Genomic DNA, 18,268 nt, shown 5'->3' on the forward strand with positions numbered 1-18,268 from the left:
CCAATCTGCACTATAACATTTAATTTTTGCCTACTAAAGTGATTTCAAATGCCAACCTTCCATCCTACCCAAACCCTCCAAATTAATAGCCTCCGAGTTCGCGCGCTTCTATATTGCACTATTATCATACACATTATTGTGTGTATTTTCAAAGTACTGTACAAATTAGTTACATTGTGACTAATTGTTAATGAAAGCTAAATTAGTTATTTTCAAAGAAGTGGCTAAAACTTATAATAGGACAAGTTAGGTTTTGAAGGGATTTGGTTCTTAATTTAAATACTATCTAAAATGCTTTTATGATGCCAACTATTGTTATCATGTTAGTGGACTAATTATTTATTCATTGAAAAGTAGTATTCTTATTGTAGCAAAAATCCTAACCTAACAAAATCTGAATGATTTGTTAGTTTAAATATGATATTGATATAAATGAATCGACTTATTCATTAGTGATTCGAGCTGGAGTTTGCAACTTCTTGGGTAGTGAAATTGTGACAAAGTTCATAATTGGAATTAGCAATTTACAATACATTAATATAAGAGAGATTTTTTTTTTCGCGAACTTAGTATCAATTTTGAAAAACAAGAGAGATAAATTAAATACATTGATAAAGAAGAGAGAATAAATAGACTAAAATGTCTTTAATGGGCTTGAGGATATTTTCATTCAAAAAAGTTCGAAATAGTAAAAAAATAGCTAAAATGATACTACGTTGAAGTTAATGGATCATAGAAGAAATTTTTAAATATTAGTGGACCAAAAAAAAATATTCCCTCTTAATAAAAATAAATACTCTCTCCGTCTCAACTAAGTTGAGTCGTATTTCTCTTTGGGATGTCTCAACTAAGTTGAGTCATTTCCTTTTATAAAAAAAAACAAACATTAAGTTACTTTTACTTTATTCCGCTATCTATTTTACTCTCTCTTTACCTTTCTTATTTTATTCATCTCTCATATTTTTCAACACAATTTCTTAATCTATGTGCCCAAAAGTTATGTTTCAACTTAGTTACGACAGAGGGAGTAAATTTTTATGAAAATACAATACTACCTCAATCCATGAGAAATAGTCTTGTTTTATTTTTTTTCAATCGTCCACCAAAATTAGTCTCTCTCAATTTATGATAAATTTTTTTATTAGTAAGGTATATCCCATTTTTCATTAACAATATTAAAATCATATTTTTTTCTCTATCTTCCTTACATTACCAATTTTATATTCCATAAAGATTATTCATGTATATGGATATACTAGTAGGGGAGCACTAGAGTGCCCCCTTATTTAGAGTCCCAACGTACATCCAATCTGTTGCTGCCATGTGGCACAAAACATGCAATATTTTAAATACAAAAGTGCAACCTAGTTGTATATGCATTTCCGCAGATTACATTTTAGTTGTAGGTAAATTGCATTTTATAGTGTTGAGTTTTGCATTTTCACATAAATTGCATTTTATATTGTTAATTTTTGCATTTTCACATATATAAATGCAATCCGTCTATATATAAAATACAAATTAAACAGTCAATATCTAAAATGCAAATTAAACAGTCAATATCTAAAATGCAAAACTCAACAATACAAAATGCAATCTGCCGAAATTCATTTATAGCTTCTACAAATATATATTGCATTTTAGTGTTTGCAATATTGCATTTTTTGTGCCACATGGCAGCACCAGATTGGATATACGTTGTAACTTTAAAACTAGTTGTTATACTAGTACATCCCTACACTAGTATTTATTTAAAAATGGAATTATGAATAATAATAGTACTTCATCCATTCATCCCATCTTAAGCCACTAATTTGTTTTCTATATATAATTTTAAAAATATACTTTCTCCGTCCCTGAAAATTTGTCACCTATTTCCATTTTCGTTCGTCCCTAAAAATTTGTTACCTTTCACTTTTACTAGTTTTGGTAGTAGACCCTACATTCCACTAACTTACACTCACATTTTATTATAAAACTAATGTATAAAACTAGGATCCACGTGCCATCAACTTTTTTAACTCACTTTCTATTGCATTTCTTAAAACTCATGCCCGGTCAAATGGTGACGAATTATTAGAGACGGAGGGAGCACTTGTTTATAATAGGACAAATGATAGGAAAAGAAAACTTATATCCACGCTAGATTAGCAACTGAAGTAAAGGTATCCATGATCTGAAAAGAGAACAAGAAAACACAAATGCATGTTTCATAATCTTGGATGGAGCTCTACTCCGACGAGAATGTATGGCAGTTCGTCGACGAAGAGAGGAAAAACATAAACCTCCCACGAAGATTCTCCTTCGGCGGCGGCGCCAACAATGCCGAATTCCCCGATTCCCACCTCTCCTCCGCCCGCACCTCGTGCGCCTCCGCCGCCTCTCTCCCCCTCTGGAAAATGAGCCCCGAAACCCCCTGGACCCGCTCCCCTCTCCCCTCCTCCCCCTCCCCTCCCCTCCTCTACCACTGCCTCGCCTCCCTCCACCGCAGCCAGGGCGACATCTTCTCCATCACCCTCTCCAACGACTTCATCTTCACCGGCTCCTCCAGCTCCCGCATCCACGCCTGGAAGCAACCCGACTGCACACAAACTGTTTGCTTAAAAGCCTCAACCGGCCAAGTCCGCTCCCTCCTCGCCTCCGGCACCCTCCTCTTCTCCACCCACTCCGACCACCGCATCCGCCTCTGGGACCTCTCCCTCATGCACCACTTCCGCCCCAAGAAGCTCGCCACCATCCCTCGCCGCCCCTCCCTCTTCTCCTACCACACCAGCCGCAAGCACCACCATAAAAACACCATCTCCTGCCTCGCCTACAACGCCGCGGACAAAATCCTCTACACGGGCTCCCACGACCACACCGTCAAGGTGTGGAGCGTCCCCGAGAGACGCTGCGTGGAATCCCTCTCCGCCCACGAGGGGCAGGTGAACGCAGTGGTCGTCAACGAGGACGACGGCTGCGTGTTCACCTGCTCCTCAGACGGGACTGTCAAAATATGGAGGAGCGTCTCGAAAGAGACTCCACACATCCTCACCATGACTCTCAAGTTCCAGCAGTCGCCTGTCAACGCGCTTGCGCTGAGCAGGTGTGGCGACGACTGCTTCCTCTACTCAGGGTCGTCGGACGGGCTGATAAACTTCTGGGAGAAGGAGAGGATCTCGGGGCGGTACAACCACGCGGGGTTCTTGCAGGGCCACCATTTCTCGGTGCTGTGTTTGGTGGCGGTGGGGGATTTGATCCTTAGCGGCTCAGAGGATGCGACGATAAGGATATGGAAGAGGGAGGAGGGGAATTCGTTCCATTCTTGCGTGGCGGTGATCGATGGCCATCATGGCCCGGTGAGGTGTTTGGCGGCCGCGATGGAGAGTGATGAGACTGTGAAGGGGCTGCTGGTTTACAGTGCTAGTTTGGATCAGACGATGAAGGTGTGGAGAGTGAAGGTTTATCCATGGGAGAAAGGGGAGGATGGGGAGAATGCCTGCAGGATTAGCCCTGTTTTGTCGCCTTCGTGGGTTGAGAGGAAGATTCAAGCCACTGATTACTAGATCATCATCTCCTTTAAATCCATCTTTCTCATTTTGATTTTGTCACTCATGTTGTAGTAGAGAAGAATGAGTCAATAAATTTATCAGTTATGTTATGTTTATAGATTGCTGTACATATGTTTCCCCTTCAATATCGCTAATTGCTAAGAGTGTTGTGCTTATCACAACAATTGGAGCTAATGAAAAAGGATGAAACATTTTGTATAAAACAGAAACGCTTGCCAAATAGCCTGAGACTAATTGATCACCACTAGTATCTTACAATGATAATTTGCAGAGATTCCCTTTCTATTTGAATTTTTGTTGCAATTAATTGTGTATCGTCTTTTATCATGCAAGTACAATAATAGAAGACACTTCCTTTTCTTGTAAGAAAAAGAAACAGGTGATTGTCTTGCATATGAAAATTCAGATATTAAAAACATCAGAGTTGCTTTGCATCTGTATAGGATATTCAAACACATCATTTAGAAAGAATAGAATAAATCTTTCTCCCAATTAAAGAAGATTCCTTATGATATGCAAGAATGTGCATCATGATTCTGGAATCAATCCCATTTATTAAATGCAATATCAGGTTCAATTTGTAGTATGTAACAAAAGGTAGTAGTATTACACAATCGACGATCCACCTTGATCAACCACAACCTTAATTATTTTAACATATGAGATAGAACAAGTTATTACAATAAAACAAGCAACATGGAAGTAAAGTAAAACAGCCAAAGAAGTGATGCACCCTTTTGCCTTTTTCCATTGTCTTTTCCACTCTTTGGAAAAAAAAAACACACAACTATACCATACTTCACACATTGGGTGACCACCAAAAACCAGGTGAAAGAAATATTCCATAGTTTTCCTCAAACTCATAAATTATGAGGATTAATTTATCCTTCTCCATTTCTTTCATTTCATAATTTATAATGGTATGCCTTGGAATCCTGTTTGGCTGCCGGCCCCATTCTCCCAAGTCGTACGTATTATCGGCCCTCATCGTCATCGCCATTCTCGTTTGCCTCAGATTACTGTGCTTTTCTATTATCCGCCTCTGGAAAGGGGACAGTGCAGGAGACCGAGATTCTGAATCCCAAGCCCGTTACGCGAGCTAGCTAGTGCATTCGGGGGTGCCTTCTTCTTGTGAGACAAGCCGGATTGATAACCTCTTCTTATTTACTGCCTTCCAAGTTCCAAATATTGTATAGCTTGTATGAAAATCAATTGATTACTTCTTCTTTTTTTGCAGTGGTTTCAGCTTTTCTTCAGGTTTATGTGATTGATGAATTTTGAAATTGGTTTGTTATTCACATATATGCATGTAATGGACCTTAGGCAGTAATCCTGCTAGCCTCTTCAATCTTGGTTTAGTAATGAGTTAGCTGATTGTAGTAATGACATTTGAAACTGTAGAATATGGTTTTGTGTCATTATCGAGCGTACACTATATAATGGTTTCATTTTAGTAATACTATCATTTTCTCTTTTGGCCATCTGTATTTTTGAATATCAATTCTTATTCAATATCATAATTCATAAGAACTCCCAAAACAACATCATTCTCAGATGATATAAATTTCTTTGTTTAGCATTAAAGGCAGATGCAGTATAATTGTCCAGCCCATCCAATAATCTTTAAACTGTTTAAACTGTACGTATCATTTTCCATTTGTTTGGTCCTATCATTTTTTCGGTATTTTTAAATATGAATTCTTATTCAGTATCACAATCCATACAAAAACTATATCATTCTCTCGTCCATATTATAAAATTTACTTTGTTTAGCAATATCATTACAGTACAAATGCAATTTCATTTTTTGGCCTATACAATATCATTCACTAGTTTAAACTTTATCATTTTTTACGTTTGTTATATCATTTTCTCTCAAATACTATATCATTTACATCCAACACCGTATCATCCTATATCTATTCGACTATATAATTCATTTTAAATACAATGATATATTGAAGGAAAATTGAATGTGTTACCTACATTTTTTGCTTCCGAATCCATAATTTCAACAATGTTTTAATAATTAACATGGTTACAGTTATATATAGTGGAGTACTTATTAATAATTATCAGACAATTAATAAATTGGTACCTGCTTATTTGGATAGTAAATTAGCCCCTAAATCATTTATTTGCGTTCAATTATGACTAGTTAAAGAGGGGTGTGTACGAGGGTAGCATCGTAAATTGATGAACTGTATTTTTCATAATTATTGTTATTTAGCTGACAATATCTAATTTATTTTAATGAACCTATTATCAAATACAAATAGTACTTACGACCCCTTCTGTAATTTTATGGTTAATAAGAGGTGAATCTTTAATTAGCATGTAGTTTGGGGGCAAAAATATCATATGTGGAAAACTTAAAGCAGATGGATCCACTCATTTAGTTTGAAGCTCGTCGCTTTCCCACACAGTAGCGCACGCACTGAGCGTGAAAATGAAGACAGCGCACAATCTGCTCGAAGGAACGGTCTCCACTCGCCGTCCGCCTCACGCCTCCGAGAACGGCACCGGAGGCGAAGAATTCGCCGATGAGTCCAAGACCCGTAAACACATGTCCATCGCAATTCGGATCACAAATTACTTGACTCGAACGGGCTACCTCTGGCCTATTCTCGTCTCGGCTTTCGTAGTCGTCATTATCTATTCTCTAGTTTCCCGCTCCCTCGATTTCGTGCCAGCGTCCTCCTCCTCCGGCATCTCGCGCCTCTTCTTCCCGGTCGATGCAGTCGAATCGGATTTCGGAGCGCTCGGCGTTCCTTGGTGTAAGTTTTCATATTCTATGGATCATTAGGTTTAGGGATTCGGTGACAATTGAGGTCTGATTTTTTATGTAAATGTCAATTTATTATTACTTCGAAAGGTTAAGTGCATATCTTGTTAAGAATCGTAAGAATTAGGTTTTGTTAATGGTTATTACTGTTGATTTTCTTATTATTTGGCGTAATGCTAGGGAGTTCTGGCTTAGGTTAGCTGAAAGCTTTCTTTCACGGTGATGTCGATCTGTGTTTAACTGAGATTCGGAATGAAGTTGCAGTGATATACAATGTTGATGAATTAGGACAAAAAAACTGAAATTGAATTGAATTTTTGATATCATAGTTAATCGCTGGTTTGCTTTTGTTTGTTGAAAAGCGGATTTAGTAGCTTTCCATTATTTAATTGTAGATATACTTATATTGTTGGTGCAGCTAATTGCTTCAGATGAGATTATAAGGCAGTGATGCAATTAAGTTTCAATGTTGCCTAGTTGATTGTCCGCTTGATAATCAACACATTGAGTCTTCTTTTATGAGAAGTTGAGATGATGTATTTGGAAATTGCTAAGATATGATGCTTTCGTAATTTTGTCATTCTCCAGGGCGATAATCTTGTATTCATGTTTACCGTATTGATTCTTGAATTTAATATTCTGGAAGAAACATGATGTTTCAGTAAGTTGTATATGCATATAATTGTTATCCTTGTCAAAAGGCAGATCAAAACATGGAAAAACTGTGGAATGGACACCAAAGGATTTGCTCCTTGGGCTTGAGGAATTTGTGCCAATCTACGAGACCCGGCCCATCAAGAACAACATGTATGGCATGGGTTTTGATCACAGTTTTGGACTTTGGTTTATCACAAGATGGCTGAAACCAGATTTGATGATTGAGAGTGGCGCCTTTAAGGGGCATTCGACATGGGTTTTGAGGCAAGCCATGCCTGATACACCTATTTTATCTATTACACCTCGTCATCCAGAGAAGTACCTGAAGAAGGGGCCTGCTTATGTTGATGGAAACTGCACTTACTTTGCTGGGAAAGACTTTGTCGACTTTGGGAGTATGGACTGGGAACGAGTGTTGGGGAAGCATGGGATTCAAGATCCTACCCGTGTCCTTGTGTTCTTTGATGACCATCAAAATGAACTTAAAAGGTAAGTATAGGTTAATCAAACTGAGTAACACACAATGTTCATGAATCCTATGTCATGTTCTGATTTATAAATTCCTATCTTGACTTTACTAGATTAAAGCAAGCAGTGAAAGCTGGATTCAAACATCTAGTTTTCGAGGACAATTATGATACTGGAACTGGAGATCATTATTCCTTAAGGCAAATATGTGATCAACCGTACATTAGAGGTACTTCGTTTTTGTCATAAATTTCTTGGCAGTATTACATTCATTTTTTCTGGTGCACGCATGAACATGGAGTTGTCTTGTTTCATTCAGGTGGTGGGCATAGCTGCTTCAGAGATAGCGATGAAGCCAGGATAAGGTATAGAAGGAGGAAATTCTGGGAGAAAGCAGTTGATACGGACGAGTTGTGTGGACCGGGAGAAGCATGGTGGGGCGTGAGAGGCTACATGCGCGACGACTTTAACCACAGCAACAAGGCAATCACCTACGATGAGCATTTCCAGAATAGCAGATTTGTGGAGTCAGTGTTGGATGTCTACTGGGAGGTGCCCCCAGTTGCTGGCCCTTCTCTTACTCATCAGACAAGGTATGAACCCGCACGGGCGCCTAGCCCTATTGTCAAAGATGGTCGATTTGCCTTGTTTCAACGGCTGGGCTTAACACGATTCGAGCCCTCTGTGTTCAACGGGTACACTCAAATGGTGTATGTTCAGGTATCTGAACTGGAAACATAATCCTTGCTAGTTATACCGCGCTTATATCTTAATTTGTTTGTCTTAATGCCTACGCGGCTTATAACCTGAGTTTGTCAATATTTGCCCGATCCGTCTCTCTGAGAACTTTTTCATTTTTGTTGTTTGTAACAGATTAGTTTTCAGGCTATGAATACCTTCCACAATATATTTGTTATAGAATTTCAGTGCCGTAGTATTTATTTGATCCTCTAGAAATCGCATTTTTGCTTGATTTGTTTTATTTATTCGCATCATATTCTATTTATTTATGGCGTTGTGTTCTCTTTCTCAATTCACTTTCGATTTGCAATTTTCTCCATAATTCGTCCGAATCCCTTGATTATCTTCATTGACAAGTTAGCTTCACGTTTTCCATCAACAAAACTTATGAAGTGTGCACTAATGGATCTCTCAATGGAGAATTTTGCAAGAAAAGTTGTCAGGCCATAATGCCGTTGTAAATTATCGAATAAACAATATCATGCTATACGAATGGAGAATCAAGTGGTGTTGGATGGGATGATGAAAGAAAGTGTGTCAATGCAAGTGCAGATATGTGGGAGATTAGATGCAGGTAAAAAATCTATATATGTTCGCTATTAATGTACTCCCACCTTGCAATAGTATTGAGCGTTTCTTTTAACATGGAAATTAAAAAATATATTTAGTAAGTAAAATGGAACGAGAATAAAGTAGATGAATAATGAGATAATAAAATCTGAAACTGTAAAGTACCATAGATTAAACTTTTGGATTTATCCGAAATGGAAATGACTCAGCACTAATAAGACGGTTCAAAAATTAATACAACTCAACAATAATGCAACAAAGGAAGTATGGTATTATCACAAAATTCTGTAATTGTATATGTTCATACTAGATTGCAATTTCATGAGAAACAAGTCGTTTCCTTACTTTGATCACTACTATCACTTGTTTGGGATAGAGATATAGCTATTGGATTATATTCTGAAGCTCCATAAGATATAGTTGAGTAGTTAGAAAAAATCAAACTGTAGATGAAGAATCTGACTAAGAAGATGGTGTGCCTTCAATAACTACACTACTACACCTCGAGATAAATGAATTTAAAGAAAAAAAACTTGAGGAAGAGAAAAAGGTTCAGATGGTTCCGAATTAGTAAATAAATTACGTTTTCACTCTTGTTCATAATAACCATATTTTTATAATCATGGCTAAAACATCAGCAGTCGATATGTCCGAGTGGTTAAGGAGACAGACTCGAAATCTGTTGGGCTTTGCCTGCGCAGGTTCGAATCCTGCTGTCGACGATTTTCATTTTACAATTTTTCTTTTGTATCGTTTTAATTTTAAGATTTGAAATCATTTGTGAATTCGTGTTATGCAGAGGGACAATTCCGTCATTTGAATCTAAGCCTCTTATCCTACTCAAGTTTTTATCCGATTCACAAGCGACCAAATCCTCCACCAAATGGCCGCCTACGCAAACTCAAACCTCGCTCTCTTCTCCGCCTCATCCTCCCCCGCCGGCGCCGCCACCATCCGCCGCGTCGCCACCGTGCGCTGCGGTCCGCGTGACAACCGCGGCCCGCTTCTGAAAGGTCGAATCCTCAGCACCGAAGCCATCCAAGCAATCCAAGCCCTAAAGCGCGCGTACCGATCCGATCCGGAGAGCCTCCCCACGCAGGCGCTCCGCCGCCTCATCAAATCCGACCTCACCGCCGCGCTGAAGGAGCTGCTCCGCCAGGACCAGTGCGCCATCGCCGCCGTGGTGTTCTCCGTCATCCAGTCCGAGTACGGCGCCGACCTCAACGCGTACTCCGAGATGGTGGTGGCGCTGGCGCGGAAGGGGATGACGGCGGAGATCGACGCGCTGGTGGATCGGATGGAGGAGGAGGCGGCGGCGGTGCGCGGCGCGAGCAGGGGGCTGCTGAGGATGGTGAAGGCATTGATAGGCGCGGAGAGGAAGGAATCGACGGTCAGGATTTACGAGATGATGAAGAGGAGTGGGATGGGGTCCACGTGGGAGGTGGATGAGTATTTGGGGAGGGTTTTGAGCAAAGGGCTGAGGAGATTTGGGGAGGCAAAATTGGCCGATGAGGTTGATTCTGAATTAGCCAGGTTGTATAAGGGCATTTTTGTCAAATCATGAATGTCTTTTCTACACTTCTTTTCATCCAAATAGAAATAGTATGTTTCCCGATTTTCTTCATCCATTTCTTTACATAAATAAAAGAAACTTTTGAAGGCTATCGGTGAAACGTGTGAACCCTACAAAAGAATAACTGATTTAAAAATTAATGAAGATATTTGAAAATAAGCGTAATTTTTGTCGGAAAAACAATACTCCCTCCGTTTCTTCATAGTTAAGTCATTTTTCCATTTCGAAAAATTTCTTCATAGTTGAGTCATTTCTATATATGGTAACTTTTTTCTCTTTCTTATTTTACTCTCTCTTATCACATCATATGGGTATTTTATAGAGTAAACTATAAAATTGGCCTCTAAGTATAACAAGTCAAACGCTAGAAGTGCCATGTTTTAAAAAATACATTGTAAGCATCTATGCATGGTTATAATATCATTTCAGACTCTTTTTCACTATTTTAAGTCTTTTATATCCTTTTCCCCTCACTTTTAACCTAAATATAATTCCAATGATGTTTTAGTCTTTCTCATTTTTATTAAAGATGACTCACTTTCCTTTTTGGTTTGTCCCAATCAAGATGACCCATTACTTAAAATGGAAATCCATTTATCTCTACTTTATTCCCTCTCTCTTACTTTACTCTCTCCACTTAACACACAAAATAAAGTTGCATAAAATCCCGTGCCGCCCAAGAAAGGGGTCATCTTCTTTGGGACGGAGGGGGTACTATGTTTATTTTATATTAAAATATTATTTTCATTTAATCCACAAATATTTTAAATTTATTAAATTGGTAAATTAAAATACTTATCAAACTAAAATAAAAACATAAATCATTCTTATGATAACTATTAAAAAGAAGTAGAATATTTTAGTTAATCTAAAATAAATCCTAATTTCTCAATTAGGTTAATATTAAAATTAAATAGAAGATGTTTAACTAAAATATCAAAAAAAAATCCTAATATTTCGACAATCCATCTTCTGTTTAGTTTAACTAAAATAAAAACATAAATTATTCTTAGGATAACTATTGGTAAGTATTTTAACTTATCAATATAATTAAATTTATAATATTTATAGATTAAATGAAGATAATATTGTAATATAAAATAAACATAGTACATAGTAATAAAAATAAAAAACACTAAAACAACCTTAGAATTATATTTAGGTTAAAGGTGAGGGTAAAAGGGTATAAAAGACTCAAAATAGTGAAAAATGGTCTGGAAAGATATTATACTCATACGTAGAGGCTTACAATGCATTTTTTAAAACATGGATACCTCTAACGTTCGACTTGTCATATGCAGAGATCAATTTTGTAGTTCACTCTATTTTATATGCCATTAATGAGGTGCTTTTTAGTTTTTTTTATTAGTTTGATACTGCACAAGTGCTCTAAGTACTACTTGTATGCTGTAGCAATAATCTACAATTATAAAATACTTTGGTCTTGTTTTTATTAATACTGCAGTACCATTTAATTTAAGCGATCAATCTCACATTTCACTTATCTTTTGTTAAAAAATTAATATAAAAAATTAGAATTAATAATTCACTAAATTTCTGAATCTATATTTTCTTTCCATTTCATGAATCCTATTGATTAAATCTTTTAGTCTATGTTTTCTTTTCATTTCATAAATCTCAATACGAATCAAAATAGGAGATTTAATCCAAGATAAATGGAGAAATAGATCATTAAACTCATGGCCTTTTATACTATAGGATTAATAGCTACTCATCTAGTCATGCTTTTTAATACTCCATAAATTAGTTTGTACAAATGGGATACGATAAGTCGATAATCCATCTACTACTGTAAGAACTAGGAGAAGCAAAGCTGAAAAGTTCAGATTTTACTATATAAGCAAAGTTGAAAATTGCACTCCCTCCGTCCCAAGGTAGATATCACACTTTCCTTTTTAGTTTATCACACAAAAGATGTCACATTTCTTCTTTTAGAAAAAATTCCCTCTCACATCAATTATAAAATTATATTTTCTCTCATCGCTTAACACACAAAATAACATCTCCTAAAATCTCGTGTATCTCCCAAGTGTGATATCTACCTTGGAACGGAGGGAGTATAATATAAATTTGAAAACAAAAGGAAAGTGAAAAAATTGGGTAGAGTATACATGCTGAAAGCCTTCAACATAAAACCGGCTCTTTTTTCCGTCGAGGAGACATTATCAAATTGTGAGTTACATAAATCTTTACAATGCAGCCTGTTGAGCAAATCAATGATTGTAGAATGTATATAAACGGGGCAGATCTCTGCCCCCAATCGGGCAGAAGGCTCAAAGGGCTTGTAAAACATTACAAGACCAACGCCATGCGGGAGTTTTGACACAAGACAACTAATCTTAGGAGGTGAATTTCTGATGCATAATCGAACTACATGAGTGACTGCAGCAGAGTATCGATTTCCCAAGCAAGCAGAAGCACCGCTCACTATGTTGAGTATCATGACATACCTTCGAGTCTAGTAGCCAGAAGAAACAAGGATGTTGTGCTCCTTCAAGCGTTTCTGGAAATGAGCCAAGCGGTTTTGTAATTGGAGGATGCCAGCAGCCTTCTGAGATAGGATTGAGTTCAATCTTGAGATGTAATCATCTAGCCGGTTTCCAGGTTGATCAGCCTCGACCAACAGATTCATCTCCTACAAAGAGCAAATAGAAGAGATTAACAAAATTCACGTGCTTGAGGAGGGAGAAAACCCCGACATTGAAAGAAAAATTTATAAACCTCTCTAACAATCTCCATAGTCTCCTCCACCTGTTTTCTGTGAGCATGGACAAGATCTTCCTCTTCCTAAACATGGACGGCACAAATTGATTAATGCCTTATTTATATCATCAAATAAGGTACTCCTGATATTCTCTTACCTTCAATAAAGCAGTCAAATCATCATCTGAATTTGAATATTTTATTTCTGATTTAGGAGGTTCCTTCCACTTGGATTGGATATTGTCTCTCTTCATTTTGTCTTCAGGAATCGGGAGGCTGTGCAGTTCAACTCTCGAGTTTTTCTTCCAAGATGGTTTTTCTTGCTCATAGAAATCGTCATCATAGTCTTCCCTATCAGTTTGTTCGGGCCACGAATCACCTGTATCATCCTCAAAAGTCGTAGCAGGTGGAAGGACTGACGACAAAGGTTGTGCAATTGACTCTTTCAGGTTTGTGGTCGAGGACATCACATCTTTTTTGGTGTTGCCTCTTGAAAGGCTCTTTACCCTACAACAGAAACATATTGCTCAAGACTTAAAAATAAGTGTTTGCTGAAAGAATAATTACTCATTACAACATAGACATACCTATCAGCGTATCTTAAAGTGTTCAGGGTATGCTCACAAGATCCGGAGTTTGGTGAAATACATGATATCATAACAGTGCGAGAATTCCCGACGAAGGAATCTCGTAAAACTTCGGTTAATTTACTGCCTCTAAACGGAATGTGCCCTTGGTCATTGTCAAGTGCTCTGATACATTCCTTCAGTGCAAGCAAACTTTTGTTGATCTCAGCCCCTTCCATTCTGCATAATCCGGAAATTGGATAAGGGCGACAAATTCTTGTGATCATCATATTTTCATCTCTCAAACAACAGGTGAAAGCCAACGAGCAATGATTTGCATTACCAAGTGTGAGAATGCCCCATGCATAATATAGTTGTATGAAAGCACTAGTAAGAAATTTATGTTGTGATCCTAAGCCATGTACCTTGTTTGCTTGTCATTGTCTGTTGTATCTGCCCCACGTTCACTTCCAGCAAGGTCTATGAAGGAGAGTTTACCAACAAGTCGTGCAGGTTTAGATTCACTTCCATCCACAGACCTCTTAACAGAAAGTTGAAGAATCGCATGTGACCGAGATGATTCCTCATTTGCACCTGTGGTTCCAGTACTTCTAGTCGCATTTCCTCTCTCAATGAGCTCCTTAACTGTCTCCACATCCACTACTCGATACTCTTGCAAACCCACAATACAAACTTGCTGCTTCCCATCCTCTCTCATACAAAGTTTCCTACAAGTACAGAAATTAAAAATTTGTTGGCATGCTACTACTAATGGGTGAAAGCCAACTAAGGAACCCAGAGAAAAAGCTTACTTTCTATCACTGAGCAGATCAAAGAGTTTTCCTCCATATATCTCAAAGAAGCTGAAAAACAATTGAAACCCTTGGTTCCTGTAGGTGTGATGAATGAGCCTCAAGATATCTCTCACTGCTCTGAGGGGCAGTGGTTTCATGGTATATGTTTTGCCACTTCCTGATGAATTGTTAGAGATTGATGAAATTGATGAACTAGTGTTGACATCAAAGAAATCGAAAAGGGTTTCAAGAGTTTTCTTTTTGGGGTATGGTTGAAACATCAGAAAAGTTGAGTTCAGATAGTAAAATCATTTCAGGATTGATACTCTACATAGAAGAATTAAACTAGTCAGACAACAAGATGAATTATACAACATGCAGTTCCACCAGATTACAGGATAGTATGTTATTACCTGTTTGGCCATAAGCGAAGCAAGTTGCTTTTGTACGTTGGAAAATTATGGGTATGATAGGTTCTACGGTTTCACGATATACCTAGAGAAATGAAAAAAAAGAGTGAACCAGAATTAAGCAGACATCAAGATTAGAGTACCAGATCCATTTCAGGTTAATATAGATTCATATCATGGGATATAATTACCTCATCATTTGACACTTCTTCATTTAGTACAGCATCAAAAACAAATTCATGTTTCTCCTGATACTCTGTCAGGTCAACCTGTAGCACATTAAGATTCATATACATGAAAAATGGGTATTTGGATGAATAGGCATTCCCATTTTTAATTAACATTTGATTGGAGAAAGAGGCATCTTAAAAACGATTTTCCCACAGAGTAAGAAAGGAAAACTTGAGACACAGTTACAACCATAACAACAAGAAAATTTGCTCTTATAAGCTTTAAACTTTCCAAGCCAAGTTCATTACATTGCAAATGTTACTTCTCAGGTCTACTAGGGAAGTGACGTATCATAAAAAATCAAGAAGCAGAGATACTTTTTCAATTTTTGAAGGTAGCTTCAAGAGTACACCCTTGAAGAAAAGATGTGAATTTACTAGGAAACGATTTTATAGGAGAGCAAAACATGACTTAATTTTAAGGAAGCAATAATCATGGACAGAGGGACGCATAGCACAAAGTACTAAATGTTGGTAACAATTCTATCAATCGAATAGAGAGCAACAGAATTCATAACAAGTTCTACACACCTTGAGTTTTGTCTCATGGACAACAAGACAGTTTGAAGAGGTTTCTATGATATCTTCGTCATTCTTTGCCAGTTCCCTTTTATTTAGTGGTCTTTTCCTTACCTGGTATAAATAAAATGTTTGTCAATCATACAAAGAAACAACAGTGTTGAAGTTTTACATATCTGCTTACTGCAAGAGAAATGTTGGGTAAGAAAGTGCATGCCAAAGAAATTATGAAACTGCGAAATGATTAGTCATATGAAGTAAGAATACAAATTACAGAAAAGTCATGCGTGTTTTCGTCCAGCTGAAATGTTTAGAGTAGAACAGCTACTTGAAAAGAATAAAATACATACCACTACTTTAATCTTTGCAACATTGCTAGCCTTCACATTGTCCGCAGTGATGCTTTTTAGAACATTAGTATCAGGTAAGCCACGTGTTTTGCCAGTCTGTTTATTCATCCCCAAGTATGGGTCCGAATCATCAAAACTTCTTCCTCTTGATAAATTATTTATTGGAGGAGCATCATACAGAGAGGGAACTGGCATCTATTCTCAACAATCAAAAATAGCCAAAAGGGAAAAGAATACAAAAAAAAAGAGTTAGGAAATCTTAGACAATGTAACTTGCTATCTTAAATAAAACACTGATGGAGTATAATGAAATTCAGGACACCTAATATGAAACATTCTGCCTTAAATCTATTTATCAAATGCATATTAACAAATCAGGTGTAAAATCCATATAGCATCAATGTAGCATCAAATGCACAGAATACACAGGGTTCAATTGTATATTGCTGCAAAGCCACACGGTGGACTTGTCTTGTCTGGCAACAACATCTATTTCCATCAAAACCATTGAATAAGACAATGTCTAAAGCTACTACTTTATCCACAATGCACAATGGAGTTAATTTCCTGCCACATAAACTACAACTACATCCAATAAAACCAACACCCACGATATATACTGATCAACGAAAATGACTGCTCCAGTTCATAAACAAGAAATCTACCTCCGGAAGTAGCTCAGTATCGAACGAATGCAGATCTAACAGCCCCGGGCTACTCTCATTTGGATCATCGCCATTCTTCCGCCGTGAATGCACCGGCGGCGTCAACGGCTCCGCAAACAAATCGCCTCCACTGTACATCCTCTGCGTCTGCAAACTCCCGTACATTCTAGAACCCTGACCGCCTCCATTGTAATATCCAAAGTCCTAATTTCAAAACAAACAAACAAAATAAAAAGGAAATCAAATTTATCGGTTCCAGCTCATGGAATCAGATCTGAAAAGGTTCAAATCCACCAAAAAAATAAAAAAAGCAGAAAATTTACCTGAACTGGAGGAGCCGCATTATTCGATGACTGTAAATGCTGCAGGCCAGCTGATTGCAACCATCGGCCATTCGATGAAGCTTCCATGAATTGGTCGGAGTACTGGCGCTGATGGTGCGCCGCCGCCGCGGCGCCGGATCTCTGCCTTCCCACCGCATTCATCTTCTCTCACCAACAACGGTTAAAAAAATAAGAAGATAGAAATCCAACAGCGCTCTCACTCAATCTCTCAAAGCAATCGCCTTTGTTCAAATACTACCAAAAATACCTCCAATCCAACACAAGGAGAGGAATTTTTCTAGAGAGAGAAACTCCAATTGTAGCAACTGCGTTTATTAGAGCTTTAAAACTGCGAAAAAGATTGAAGAGTTGAAGAGAAGACGGTGAGGACTGAGTTTTTCCTCTCTGTTTTTTTTCAAATTTAAATGTTTAATTTAAATGTTTAAAAAGCGATTAAGTGATTATTATATTGAATACTTAGTTTATTAGTGTTAGCGGAAATGGTGAGTGGGAATTTGAATTTTGAAGTGGCACGTGTGAAGGCAACGCACACATGCGAAGCATGTGATTGGTTGACGGTGTGCGACGGTGGATGGGCCTACTAATTTTTGAATTTGTTTAGGCTAACATTGTCGTTTCACATGGTGGGGCTATGTCGTTTAGCGTCTCGCTATCCATTGCTTAATTTGTGTTTTCATTTTATATAATATACTGTAATTTTCTAAATAAATGATCAAACCTTGATACAACCGACTGAACGAGTGTTATAACAACTCAATTAATACATAATTAATCTCTGATAAATATGAGTGCAATATGTGATAAAACTCTTAAATTTCATAATTACTCTACTCCCTACTATAGTACTATTTGCTTTATTATCTAGGCAAAGATAATGACAACTGAATAATTATACTACTTCACATATATTGTTAATGAGTTCATCGGAAATACTATAAAATATTGAAAATGAATTTTTCATGGTTCGCTTTTACAACTTCAAGAATGTTAACAAGTTAAATAAAAAATTTATTCTCATATATTTTATAAATTCATTAATTCTTATAACAATTTTATGGGGCATTAACATAATAAACATTGAGTTAAATATAGTCTATATCTAATTTAATCAAATACTACAATATTCTAATATTTCTAAAATTTTAATGTTCTTCATGACTACATGATTTATTTAGAATATTTGTAACAAGTTTTCCAAGAGTCATGGTGTGACTAGAGATGAAAAATCAAGGTTATCTGAACTTCCATCTTTCGTCGAGGATCAATGTTACGTAAAAAGTAGATAGTCGTATTATCGTATAGACTTAAAAAAAAAATATGA

General features: G+C 37.2%; 4 protein-coding genes and 1 non-coding gene across 6 annotated transcripts; 4 read left to right on the forward strand and 1 right to left on the reverse strand.

Moving 5' to 3' along the window:
• The first annotated feature begins 2,125 nt into the window (after nt 1–2,125).
• On the forward strand, nt 2,126–3,660 carry LOC125186810 (protein JINGUBANG-like). Its single transcript, XM_048083262.2, has one exon. It carries the CDS (start codon nt 2,223–2,225, stop codon nt 3,543–3,545), a length of 1,323 nt encoding a protein of 440 aa, XP_047939219.1. The 5' UTR covers nt 2,126–2,222; the 3' UTR covers nt 3,546–3,660.
• A 2,272-nt stretch (nt 3,661–5,932) lies between these two features.
• On the forward strand, nt 5,933–8,443 carry LOC125188823 (uncharacterized). The gene is made up of 4 exons (XM_048085883.2): nt 5,933–6,328; nt 7,038–7,482; nt 7,575–7,690; nt 7,781–8,443. Exons 1-4 carry the CDS (start codon nt 6,001–6,003, stop codon nt 8,200–8,202), a joined length of 1,311 nt encoding a protein of 436 aa, XP_047941840.1. The 5' UTR covers nt 5,933–6,000; the 3' UTR covers nt 8,203–8,443.
• Nucleotides 8,444–9,412: 969 nt separating this feature from the next.
• TRNAS-CGA (transfer RNA serine (anticodon CGA)) lies at nt 9,413–9,494 on the forward strand. Its single transcript has one exon. It is a non-coding gene; the product is annotated as a tRNA-Ser (tRNA).
• A 78-nt stretch (nt 9,495–9,572) lies between these two features.
• On the forward strand, nt 9,573–10,436 carry EMB3123 (PPR containing protein). Its single transcript, XM_048085884.2, has one exon. It carries the CDS (start codon nt 9,656–9,658, stop codon nt 10,334–10,336), a length of 681 nt encoding a protein of 226 aa, XP_047941841.1. The 5' UTR covers nt 9,573–9,655; the 3' UTR covers nt 10,337–10,436.
• Nucleotides 10,437–12,467: 2,031 nt separating this feature from the next.
• Nucleotides 12,468–17,328, reverse strand: LOC125186197 (kinesin-like protein KIN-13B). Of its 2 annotated transcripts, XM_089059412.1 has the most exons (13): nt 17,195–17,328; nt 16,927–17,088; nt 16,604–16,807; nt 15,939–16,133; nt 15,601–15,702; nt 15,031–15,108; nt 14,843–14,924; nt 14,448–14,607; nt 14,061–14,363; nt 13,657–13,875; nt 13,228–13,576; nt 13,088–13,153; nt 12,468–13,001 (listed from the first exon to the last, which is right to left on the reverse strand). In XM_089059412.1, the coding sequence occupies exons 2-13, from the start codon at nt 17,086–17,088 to the stop codon at nt 12,825–12,827; spliced, it is 2,097 nt and encodes a 698-aa protein (XP_088915538.1). In that variant the 5' UTR covers nt 17,195–17,328; the 3' UTR covers nt 12,468–12,824. The 2 variants fall into 2 exon arrangements, with proteins under 2 accessions (XP_088915538.1, XP_047938500.1); XM_048082543.2 differs by lacking the exons at nt 16,604–16,807; nt 16,927–17,088; nt 17,195–17,328 and adding an exon at nt 16,261–16,498.
• Between the last annotated feature and the right edge of the window lie 940 nt (nt 17,329–18,268).

This window comes from Salvia hispanica, chromosome 5 (genome assembly GCF_029641045.1).
Source record: "Salvia hispanica isolate PSC_SH4W2 chromosome 5, Shi_PSC_v1, whole genome shotgun sequence".
NCBI classification, from domain to species: domain Eukaryota; kingdom Viridiplantae; phylum Streptophyta; class Magnoliopsida; order Lamiales; family Lamiaceae; genus Salvia; species Salvia hispanica.